The 13443-nt window shown below is 33.5% G+C and overlaps 1 protein-coding gene across 2 annotated transcripts in view; it reads right to left on the reverse strand.

Annotated features, from left to right (window-relative positions):
• The window catches only part of LRRK2 (leucine rich repeat kinase 2), a 135512-nt gene that overhangs the window by 68180 nt on the left and 53889 nt on the right, over window positions 1-13443 (reverse strand). For both annotated transcript variants that reach the window (XM_074375025.1, XM_010970532.3), the window contains exons 20-25: window positions 10795-10983; window positions 4854-4972; window positions 4342-4411; window positions 3618-3835; window positions 1031-1281; window positions 441-589 (exon numbers count right to left, since the gene is read on the reverse strand). In XM_074375025.1, coding sequence (XP_074231126.1) covers window positions 441-589; window positions 1031-1281; window positions 3618-3835; window positions 4342-4411; window positions 4854-4972; window positions 10795-10983 — 996 coding nt within the window. The remainder of the gene's footprint in view (window positions 1-440; window positions 590-1030; window positions 1282-3617; window positions 3836-4341; window positions 4412-4853; window positions 4973-10794; window positions 10984-13443) is intronic.

The raw sequence follows: 13443 nt of genomic DNA on the forward strand, positions 1-13443 counted from the left end.
GGGTTTTGACAAATGTATAATGACATGTATCCACATTACAGTATCACCCAAAATAATTTCACTGTCCTAAAAAATCCCCTATTCTCCACCTCATCATCACTCTCTCCCTCCTTCCAAACTTCTGGAAATTACTGATTGTTTTACTGTCTCCTTAGTTTTGCCTTCCCCAAAATGTCATATAGTGGAAATTATTATACAAAGTGTAGTCTTTTCAGATTGGCTTCTTTCACTCAGCAATATGTATTTAAGTTCTCTCCGTATTTCATGGCTTGACAGCTCATTTCTTTTTATCACCAATCTGCTAACTTTGTATTTAAATCTCCAGCATAATATTTAAACTGAAGCATCACATTTAAATCCCCATCTAAAATGTCTATATATCACTCATCCTGTAACAACTCAAAGGTATCGGAAGGGGAAGGCTCACATAAAATGCTTACCAAGAAAATTCATCCTGGCACTTAAACTCTCCACTTTAGGACAAGTCTCCAGAAAGTCCTCCGACAGAGATGAAATGTGGTTTTTACTAAGGTTTAAAATCTTCAGTTCCTTCAGGCTCAAAGGGGAACATATTTCTGATATTTTATTGCTACTCAGAAGAGACAAAATGAGGATTAAATTGTATAAATTCACACGCTTTGAGTGAAAAAAAAATTAAAACAAAATGCCTTCAAAGAATAGCATCAAAGCAGATTTATTAATTTTCAAATTAGTTGTAAAAATGTAAATCAATTGATAGGAAGCTATATTATGAATGGCCTCGGTCTTTTATCACATTACCATGTAAAAAGCCATGGCTCTGGAAACATCATTGTATGTCAACTTTATGAAACTTCAATGTGAGGCAACCTTTCTGTCTGCAAAGTACCCTTTTCTTTTCTTTTAATCATTATTATTTTTTTTTTTTTGCAGGGGAGGTAATTAGGTTTATTTATTTATTTTAATGAAGGTACTGGACTTGAATCCAAGACCGCGTGCACACCAAGCATGCACTCTACCACTTGAGCTATACCCTCCCTTGTCTTCTTACCCTTCTAAAATGAGCTGCTCCAGTTTCTCTACCACATCACCAAGGTTCTCAGGAAGAGAAGACAGCTGATTATAGGAGAGGTTAAGCTGTTTCAAGGTCGGGCACTTCACAGCAGGATCCAAAACTACTGAGGGTCCAATGTCGTTTCGAGAGACATCGAGGTTGGCAATACAATTCATTTTCAACAAGTAGGGAGGAAATGATGTAAATTTATTACTGTGCAAGTCCAAATGTGTCAAACACTTCAGAGTCTGGAAAGACAACACGTTAACATTCTAAAATGAACCGTCTGCAAAACTTAAGTTCAGCTCCTATTTCTGCCTTCCATACCTCAGGTAACTAGAATCATTTAAGAATTTTCCAAAAAACTTGAAAACACAACCTATTGAAGGAGAACTTCAATAGACTGACTGGTCCTACCAGCTCTGCTGTAAAATAAGTAAACCCAGGAAAAATTTAACAGATAGACTGGCAAAAGAAAGATCACAAAAATAAGGCTTAGAGTTTAATTCAGCTTTTTGGTAAATGATTCCTGCAATGAGTAAACTGGAAGAATAATACACTCCAACAAACATCTGAACTGATAATTTAATGAATAAGCAGTACAATATAACCCTGGGAATACATTTTCTTAACACTAGCTTTTGGAAATTGAAATACATTCGAATATAAGACTTAGCCTTAAAACAGTCATGTATATAATAATACATGTTTCATTTTATAGCCTTCTCTTTTAAATGGAACTTTTTGTTTCAAATCTCTATTTTCTCTTTTGAAGCAATTTCTAATTCTACTATGATAATAGCAAAATTTCCCTATTCTCCTTTTTATATATCAATATATGTATTTATCCTCACATGGAATTCTAAAGACATGATTATAAAGCTTATAAATGGATCTTTGCCCCAAAATTGGTTTCAAAATTTCTACCACTGTTTCAGATCCTACTGGATTATTCACAGGAAAGATTTTTGCATTATTTATTCCCAAGGTTTAATCAGCAAATTTTGCTTGTAAAGAGACACAATTAAAACCAGTAACAAAAAGTTCCGTCTAGTAGTGCTGATGTGAAATTTCCTTAAGAGCAGATGAGCTGGTCCAGTCTTTGAATGCCCTGACATAGCTCACTTTGCCAAGCTCTCCTCAAATTCCCTTTGTTTTAGCTAGGCTAAATCTAGTTTTCTTTTACTCACTCTCTAGCAAATATTTACTGAAGATCTACCAAGTATCAGTCAGTACTCCCTTCACAAATTAGTTCGGTAATCATCTACTGAGCTAGTAATGACCATCGGAGGAAAAGCAGTGGGTGCCATGGAAATGCAAACCAGATGGTAGCCAAGCTAGTCTGGAGCGGGAATGAGGAGAAGACAGGAAGCAGAGGGTAAGGAAGTGACATTTAAAGTGAGGCCCTTGTGGGGGGAGGGTAGAGCTCAGTGGAAGAGCACATGCATCGAGGAGGTCTTGGGTTCAATCCCCAGTAGCTCCATTAGAATAAATATATAAATAAACTAATTCCTTCCCTCCCCCAAAAAATTTAAAGTAAACTAAAACAAATTTTAATTAAAAAAATAAAATTAAAAAATTAAAATGAGGCCCTTGTGACTCAAAGGACTTAAGAAAAGAGGAGGAGAGAGAGGACACAGTGTAGACACTGGGCTAGGGGTAGGGGTCACCTTTCTTCTCTCTCTCCAGATATACAAACTGTAGGGGAAAGACACCACTTACATATATTCTAAAATCATACAATGTTGCCTTTAAAATATGTAAAAATTATGGTCAATTTTATAAGTTAAAAAAGGGGGAAAATGCATTTACAATAAAACTAGTTTAAAAAAAAACAGGTATAATCCTTTATCAAACTTTGCAGTTAAATCCAAGAATTCAATTGAATAATTTAAAATTTGTAGTAAGATCATTTTAGTTTGTCAGGATATTTTTGTTGACTTCTGACAGTATATAAAAATGAATGACAAAGACAATCATCAGAGGACTACTTGATCAGCAAACTGTTTTATACTTTAATTTTTATGAAATAACCTTGAGCAAAATAAAATCAATTTTTAAGTTGTAGATAATATTAAAACTCAATAAATGCCTTGTGGATAGTTCAGTTGAGCCTCTGTATTTTGCAGACAAGAAAATGAGGGCCTAGAGCAGTCGGGATAACACGTTCTTATTGTCACACGGTTGGTAGCTAAGGAGAGCCGGTACCGCCAGACCAGGTCTGATTCTAGTCTGCTTAATTGAATTTAAACAGTTTAAGTCGTCTTCCTAGAATTAAATAATGGAAGGCATAATCAACACACAGCCTTGCTGGACTTTAATACGTACCATGTATCATCTGGACAGAACCTAGAATTCCTTTCTAATCAGATTTCCATTTCCATTTCCATCGCTTGCCCTCACACATGCTTCTGAACACCACACAGACTACAAGATCCTCGTGTGACAGCCAGAAGAATGGGGGAATTACTGTCCAAAGACACAAAAGTAGAACCTTCCCTTTAAAGATTTACGCCTGCGCGTTAGATATACGTGTAAAAGCCCCACAAAGATCCTGAGAATTGTAAGAGTAAATTAAGTTTACTTCACAGAGTTGTTGTGGAAAGCTCGTGAGTGCATTCTGGTGAAGCTCCAGCTTTTCAAGGTGCTCCAGATGACCGCTTATGCAGGACTTCTGGCTCAGGGCGTCAATATCTCTGAGTTCATTGGCTGAAAGGTCTAATGATGTAATACAGTCTCTCTCAGAAGCCAGGGAAGAAACGCTGTCTGAATGCCTCACATGTGACTGGAGTTTTGACATTCCTTTGGTCACAAACAAACAAACAAATGAAAATATCAGCAAGTAATTTAAGTTCACTTGGTAAATGCACTTTGACCCCCTAATAGTGTCAGGCGCTCTTCAAGGCACTGGAGATGCAACAGAAAACCAAACTATGGAACTTACATTCCAGTGGCAGAGATGAACAGGAAATAGCAAATATTTAATCAGGTGGTATAAGTAGTGTTAAAAAAAAACAACAGACTTGGAGGAAAATGTGAAAAGTGGCACTCGTGAGGGTATTATTCAGGTTTCAGAGAAACAGGAGGAAGGATACAAGTGTCCTAGGTAAACATCATACAAGCTAAATTTTTAAATCTAGAATTGTATTTCATTTTTCTAGTTTATGGAATCATTAGGCAAATATTATTTGAAAGCTACGTGAGATGAAACTGGCACCAAGAAAATCTGAACAATCAGAGGAAATTTAACAAAGTGCTGTATCCAGCTCAAAATATCTATTTGCTTCTGATTACTTTCAAATACTTACTGAGTGAATCATCTGAGGACAGTATTTTTCTTTTTCTCTTCAGTAAATCTTCATGATCAAAAATGGGTCCCTTTTAAACAAACAGACATTTATTATAAAATTATCGTCATTTTTTAGAGCAAAGGGAACATTTTTCTATCTGGTTTCTTTAGGAGTTACTATAAGATTACTAGCTAACGTATTCATAAAACCAAGCCACACCGTAAGACACAGACCTAGTCTGGGCTCCACAGATTTGAAGCTGTAAAAACAAAGAGTAAAACCATTTTAAAGTGGGCAGAGTACTTATATACCCCAAACATGCTGAAGTCTACAGATGTAAATTTAAAATAGCATACACACACACACACACACACACACATGCGCACACACACATATTCTGTATACAAAGTTTTCATACATTAGGGAATTTTTGCACCAATAGCTCCTAGCTTTGCCATACAATTTCAGTTATTGAGAGACTGTCAACAAAATATACAACATTTAATCACAATCTTCACAATATAACTTACCAACGAACTGGAATGTCTTTGCAAATTTGGTGAGCAACGCTGCAAGGCAGGATCTCGGTAAAATTCTCCTACGCTAATTGAATTTGATTTCTTTTTCACAAGAAATGAGCCTTCACTTCCTATTTTTAAATGATAAAATAAAGGCAAGTAAGAAATGCTAACCTGAACATATGATGCTAGCATCATCGTTCAATCACCAAGGATTAAACACATTTCGTGACTGGAAATTGCCCAATTCCTGTTGTAACATCTTTAAAACAGAAATGATAAACTATGTCGGCTTTCATTTTCAAACTCAACCACATTTTTCTTCATTCATAAATATTTATTGAATGGCTGTCATAGACTAGACACTGAGTAAGCACAGGATAAAGATAAGTAGAAAAAATAATCCAGACCTCATATGAGCTCGTAGTACTCATATGAGAAAGAGCCAAGTGAAAAAAAAAAATTACAAATACTATAATAAATACATGCATGTTCAGGAAGCAGAGAAAGTTCATACATAAATCCGATCAATGTTATTCCTTTCTGTTTTGCTAAATTCTTAGAAAATTTTCAAATCTTGTTTTAAATACTGGAATCACACTTTAAATTATTTAAAATTCAGCAATTTTAGTACATCTCTATTAGAATTACATCTTTTATGGTTTCATTTATGGAATGACATTAAAATAAATACAATGAGTTTAGGTGGTAATTATTTTGAGAATTGAGATACTTTTAAAATTACAGATTTTCAAGAAAATAAAGATAAATATTAAATCATATTATTAAGGATAAATAATGGAGCCATTTTTGAAAAATCATGAGATTTTAAATTCTATCACTCTTTATCTTAAAAGCATAAAGAACTAATTGTGTCAAAAAATTATAAAATTTACATATCCAAAAATCAACTGTTTTTATCTCAGCATTTCTGATGTTTTCCTTCATTTAAAAATACTTAATGAGGTTCCTACTTTAAGCCATGACAGAGTGACAAACACTGAACTTAATCTTCTCACAACAAGCAACTAAAAAATTGGACAAAATATTTTAAACAACTGGTTTCAGACATTGGACAGCAGACAGTGCAGGACTGTGTAATCCCTAAAAGGAGGAAAACAAAGTATGTAAACCTTATGATCACCCTGGCTTTCTGCTGGAGGCAATTTAAGGGCCATGGACACAGGGAGAAGGAATTTAAACAAAGCCCAGTGGCTTTCCTGAGATGAGAAGATGGAAATCAGTGTTCATGGAGACTAACTTAACTGGGAGTTCCAAGACAGAGTCATGGGAAAAAGAACTCTAGTAATCTGCACAGAGGTTTCCTATAACTCTGAACTATAAAAAATGTAAAAAGGAGTTCTTCAGGATGAAGGAAATGATACTACATGCAAATTTCGATCAATATAAAGGGGTTAAGTCATCAAAAAAAAATTACAGTACTTAGTGTTTGTGCACCCAATAACAGAGATTCAAAATACACAAAGCATAAACTGATCAAATGGAAAGCATTATTAACAAAACCACAATTACAATCTCGACATTTCTTTCTTAATTATACTAAGTAGAGAGAAAAATCAGTAAGGATATAGAAGATCTAAAAAATACTACCAAATAATTTGACCTAACTGACTTGACCCATCAACAGCCAAATACACATTTTTTTTAATTGCACATGAAACATTCACCAAGATAGACCACACAGTAGATCACAATGAATGTCTCAAAAAATGTGAAAGGATAGAAATCATCAGAGTAGGTTCTTTGATCATGACAAAGTTAAATTTGGAAACAATAAGAGAAAGCTACATGGAAAAATGTCCAACTATTTGGAAAATAAACAATACTCTTCTAAATAACTCATGAGTCAAAAAAAAATCACAAAGAAATTTTAAAATTTCAAAAGTGAATGTAAATAGAACATAAAAATTGTGAGATGCAGCTAAAGTGATGCTTAGAAAGATCTGCATGGTCTTTAATGTTTATACTATACGGTTATAAAGGTCTAAAATTAGTCTTCTAAGCTTCCAAGTTAAGAACATATTTTAAAAGAGTCAAGTGTCACATAATCAAAATAAGTAAAATAAAAGGAAATAAAGACAAAAACAAATATCAATGAAAAAAAAATGGACAGTCAATACAGAAAAATCCATGAAACAAAAAATTGATTCTTTGAAAAGATCAATAAAAGGGATAATTCTTGAGCAAGACTGAAGAGGAAAAAAAGGAAAGACAAAAATTACCAATTTTAAGAATTGAAGATCAGGTATCACTAATGACCTTATAAATATTAATAGGATAATAAGAGAATTACTATAAATAACATCAAATAAATAAATTTGGCAACTTATGTAAAATGGGCAAATTCCTTGAAAGTTGCAAATTACAAAAACTGACACAAGAGCTAATAGAAAATCAAAATAACCATAAACCTATTAAAGGTATTATATTTATAATTAAAAAGTCTTCCGCCTGCCAAGAGGCTAGTATTAGCCTCAGAGTTACAAAGAAACATATAACTAAAGACCAGTGCCCCTCATAAATGCAATATCCTTAAAGAAATTTTAGAAAAACAAACCAAACAACATTTTTAAAGGATAATAAACCAAGTGAGATTTACCCCAGAAAAGCAAGTTTTGTTTAACATTAGAAAATCAAACAATGTAATGAACTAAACACAGAATAAAGGAAGAAAATACGCCCATTTCAACAGATGCAGAAAAGCATTTTCCAACACTCATTATGATAAAAAGTCTCAGCAAATGATTACTAAATACGAGCTTCCTCAACCTGATGAAGAATGTCTATTAAAAAAAAAACAACCTATAGATAACATCATACTTAATGATGAGAGACTGAATGTTTTCCGCCTAAGTTTGGAAACCAAGGAACAATGCCTACTCTTACCACTTCTATTCAACATAGTATTGTAGGTCCTAGCCAGTGCAATAAGGCATGAAAAAAAAAAAAGATATATAGATTAGAAAGCAAGAAGTAAATCTGTCTTTATTAGCAAATGGCTTTATTGTGAACATAGAAAAATTTATGGATTAAACAAAAAATTGTTAGAATTCATGAGTTTTGCAAGCCCACGGGATACATCAATATACAACAAAATCAACCACATTTCTATGAGCCAGCAGTGAACTACTGGAAATTTGAATTCAAATAAAATACTATATCCAATATCATCAGAAGACATACAATACAAAACATTGGTGGGAGAAATCTGAAATGACAAATAAATGGAAATATATACTACAATTATAGTCAGAAGACTCATTAAGACATCAGTTCTCTCAAATTTATTTACAGATTCAATCTAAAGAAATTTTTATTTATATGTTAATTTTGTTATTTAGCTAATATATTATTTATACATTAATTCTATATTGGATGTATGTATAGATTTAATTCTAATAAAAATTCCAGCATAAAATTAATTAGTTGATTTAAAATGTATATGGAAAGGCAAACAACCTAGGACAGTAAGAACAGTTTTGAAAAAGAACACCACTAGAGATTTGCAGGCACTAACTACTATACATAACTACTATACATAAAATAGATAAACAACACGGTTTACTGTATATCAGGGGGAACTACATTCAATATCTTGTAATAGCCTATAATGGAAAAGAATGTATATACATATGTATAATTCAATCACTATGCTGTACACAAGAAATTAATGCAACATTGTAAACTGACAATACTTCAATTAAAAAAAAAAAAAGAAAAACGAACACCACCAGAGAACTTATGCTACCAGATTTTAAGGCCTCTATTGATTAAAATAATCAAGACTGTGTGGTATTGAAAAAGATAAATCAATGGCACAGAATAAAGAATGCAGATATAGGACCACACCTATATGGTCTATTAAATTGGACAAACATGCCATTAATTCAATGAGGAAATATAGTATGTTCAATAAATGATGTTAAAACTGGATATCCATGTGGGGAAAAAAATGTCAATTCTTCACTGACACCGTAACACCAAAATTAACTTAAAATGAATTGTAGACCTAAATATTAAAGGTAAGATTTTAACACTTCTATGAAGAAACATATGAAGAAAAATATTCACAAATTTAAGATAGAAAAAGATTTCTTAAGTGGGACAGAAAAAGCACAAGCCGGAAAAAACTGAAACATTGCATTTTTCAAAATTTATAACCTCTGCTCTTTGAAAAATCACATTAATAAAATGAAAAGACAAGCTATAACTGAAAGAAAATATCTGTAATTCAAATAACTGGCAAAAGTTTCCTACTTAAGAGTATATAGAAAAGTCTTACAATACTGTAATAAGAGAATAACCCGGTTAAAAGTTAGCAAAGATTTGAACAGACACTCCACAAAGAAAACATACGAACGGCCAATAAGAACATGAAAATATTCTCAATATCAGTAGTCTTCAGGGAAATGAAAATTATACCGAAATGAGCTAGGAGTACACCCACACTGGATGGCTAAAATTAAACTGACTTACAACACTGTGTTACAGTGTGATGAGGATGCAGAGCAACTAGAATCTCCATACACTGCTGGTGGGAGCATGATGTGGTGCAACCACTTTAGAAAACAGCCAGACTTTTAAAAGAGGACATACTGTATCCTATTTATATGAAACGTGAGAAAATACTAATTTAATCTACGGTGACAGTAAGCTAATCAGTGGTTGCCAAGGGCCAAGGTTTTTGTGAAGAGGCACAGAGAGGGACTTTTTGGATGACAGAAATGCCACATAACTTAGGAGTGGTGATGATTAGATGGATGCATGGGTTTTCAAAACCCATGAAAACATATACTTAAAATGGGTACATTTTACTTTATATTAATTATATCTCAATAAAGTTGGTTTCAAAAAACACTTGGACTTGAGATATGAGATTCTGGAATAACCCTTACTTTTTGCCCTCTCAAATGCCTTTATTCTATCATCCACAGTCTTTACTCACATTGTGTTAATAAAAAAGCACCTCACACCATTTTTACCAAACTGCATTGTGTTAAATATGTCAGCCTTAATCACTGTCATTAATATCTTGCCATGTCAATTTTTTATCTTGTGAGTTATTGAAATATTAATATTATTTTTAATTCGAATAAAGGTAAAAATATGTTTATTAAGCACTTCCTATTTGCAAGCACTCTCCCAGATACTTAATACACATTTTTCCTATAAATAATCCTGGAAGATTAGCAACATTACCTTTTTTAATATTAATTAATTTTTTAATTGAAGTACAGTCAGTTTACAATGTGTCAATTTCTGGTGTACAGCATAATAGCTCAGTCATACAAATACACACATATATTCATTTTCATATTCTTTTTCATTATAGGTTACTAACAAGATATTGAATATAGATCTCTGTGCTGTACAGTATAAACTTGTTGCTTATCTATTTTATTTAGTGGTTAGTACCTGCAAATCTCGAACTCCCAATTTATCATCTATTTCTGTTTTGTAAATAAGTCCGTTTGTCTTTTAGATTGTCATTCTAAGTGAAGTAAGCCAGAAAGAAAAAGAAAAATACCACATGATATCACTTATATATGGAATCTATTAAAAAAAAAAAGCAACACTACTTTTAATAAGGGTAAGGGGCTTCACAAGCCACAAAAGGATCTAGTCAATGATGGAACATGGAACCTAATTCCAGTCTGAATCAGAGTGTTTTCATTGCACTAGTCACCATTCACTAACGATGGGCAGTATTATAACACGTCTAAGTGCAGAGAGACATTTTCTTGACAATCACTGCCTTAACTAGTAGCTAAATAATAGTTAGCAAGCATTAACTATTTCCAATAATGAACAGTTTTCCTCAAGTTTTTCTAAATGAATTAAATCAGGTTTTAATCTCAATTTCTATTGTTCAATGCCAGAGGATAAGAATTTTAAAAATTAATAGGAACTATTTTTTTTTTGTAATTATTACCTTCACTATCCAGGTCATCACTTTGACCAAACACACTGTCCACGTAAGACTCAGGAATGAAGGTCCATTCGTCAAATTTATCCAGTATTTCTTCAGAAAGATTGCCATTGCTGCCTGAGGCTGCTCCTTCTTCCACAGCACTTTTCATCTGATATCTGAGCACCATTCTTGCTAGGGTGGAGCCCATATCTAAAAATAAAAAGATACACAGCAACTTAGAAATCAGCAGTTATACAAAAACAAACATATCTCATACCAAAGTTTCTCATGTATTCTCATACTTTCAGAGAATGTTTTATTCTTACTTCAGACTCACTTTACAATTGTGATAGTGTATAAGTAGCAGACAATGAATTTAAATTTCTTAACAATCATCCAAATTTACACGAAGTTTTGGTGTAGGTGACAACCCTGAATCTTTATAAAATAAACGTGCACTAGGAAAGGGCGTGGGCTTTGAAGCCAGCCAGGCCGGAGCTGAAGTCACTTGCAAGTTATACCAGCTCCCTGAGCGTCAGTGTCCTAGCTGGGAAGAGGAGACAACAATATTCACAGCACAGGATTATGGAAAAGATGAAAGGAAACGATGCAGCTTAAGTTTTTAGTACGATGCTCAGAACATGGAAGAAACTCAATTCTTATTTTTATAAACTCTTTGCTAAGCGGTTCATTCTACTGGGAAATCTGCTGAAATTTCAAAGTTAACATTCTTGCTATTTTATTGCGTTTTACATTATGCTCTGTTATGAAGACGTAAGTTGGCAGAGTCCTCCTTGTTGTACCTACAGCCTGGAAAATGTCTTCAAATCTTACTCTCCTCGTCTGTATTATAACGTATATGTAACTCAGTCTAGCAGTACCTGGTAAGTGTTCTAAAGCTCTGAATTCACAATGCTCTTTAATCAAAGCAGCTGTCAATAAAACGATGGCTATGCCTTCCAATCAATCAAATGACATTATTTCATTTTTTAAATTAGGTAAGACATGTCAATACTTCTTAAAAAAAAAAATTCATACAAAACTAAAAGAATACAGTGAATGGTAAATCTCCCTTATACCTCCCCAAAGGGCCAACAACTCCTATCAGAAATCAAAGAATAAAGTAAATAGGCGGTTGGCATGAGACTAGTTGAAGAGATGAAACACAGAATCTATTCATCTTTCATTAGTTTCCAAGGTCCCAAGAGGCAACCATTTCTGGAGTTTTACTTCTGACATAGTCTTTTCATATTCAAATACTTATGGACTACCATATCCCAAATGTGTTTTCACCAATATTAGTATACTAAAACCACTGTTCTGTGCTTTTTTTTTTCCCACTTAAGATTGCTTTATATATGTGGACTTTTGACTTTGTTTGATGCTTGTTTCCAATGACAGCAAAGCATTCCACTGTATGAATGTACCATAATTAATTCAAATAGTTCCTTTTGGGGAATACTTAGGTTTTTTTTCCCCCAGTTTTTTTTGTTGTTGTTGTTATTATGAAAAATATTTTAGAGTGAATCCTTGAACATAATTTTTGCTGCACATTAAGAACGCCTGTATTGTGGATTCCTATTATTATATTCCTGGGTCAAAGAAGTATGGATGTACATTTAAAATATTAATGGATGTCACCAAATTTTCCTCAAAAGAGAACAATTTAAATTCATGTTAATAATATGTGAAATGCCGGTTTCCACATATGCTTACCAACATAATTTATTACCATTTTTCACCTTTGCCAATATTATAAATATTTAATGAGCACTTACTATGTGCAAAGCATCAGTATAAATGCTAAGGGTACAACAATGGAAAAAACTGACATTGACTTCATGATGCAGATAATCCACCGAAAGGTATACTATAAAAAGGGAAAATACAATTATATGATGCGGTACGTGCTATACAGGTAAGAAATAAGATGCTAAGGGAGCATGTGGGAGGACCTTCCACCCAGACTTCATGTGGGCAGGAATGTTTTCTCCTAAAAAACTGATGTGGTGCTGAGGCAGGAAGAATGAAGAGACAGCCAGGTGGGGAGAGAGGGTGAAGACATTCAGGTAGAGAGAGTACACTGGGAAGCTGGAAGTAAGAGTATATGAAGACTTAAGAAACTGAGAGAAATCCAGCCTGGGTGGCCCTTCTGGGGTTCCCTGGCAGGTCAGAGAACTTGAGTTGATGGAGGTACCAATATTCAAGGATAGATACTTTAACAGCATTCAGCTTTCCTGGTGAAGGGGACAAAAAAAGCATACTGTTGGACTGACCAGGAATAGAGCAAATGAATGCGTCAGGAAGAGAACAGCAAAGCAAACATGTTATTAAGAATAGGGTCCTTCCCATGAAGAGTCATGGGGCATGAGCCCTGAGGGGAGGATGTGGGCATGGAGTTAGTTAACAGACAGAAAGCTGGGAGCTCAAGCTTTAAAAACACATTTTATGTGAGTAAATGAGGGACAGCTGAAAAGGCAGAAATGTTCACAGAGAACGATGGTGATTGTCATCAACGTACTTAATATATACTTAATATATCCAATGTACACATATTAAGTTGAAAATATACCCTTAAGAGAAATAAGAAGTATATTAACTTGAAGATGCAAAATATATATGCTTTTATGTTTTTGCATTTTAATGCATATGTCAGCATATAAAAAGTAT

Source organism: Camelus bactrianus, chromosome 12, assembly GCF_048773025.1.
Source record: "Camelus bactrianus isolate YW-2024 breed Bactrian camel chromosome 12, ASM4877302v1, whole genome shotgun sequence".
NCBI classification, from domain to species: domain Eukaryota; kingdom Metazoa; phylum Chordata; class Mammalia; order Artiodactyla; family Camelidae; genus Camelus; species Camelus bactrianus.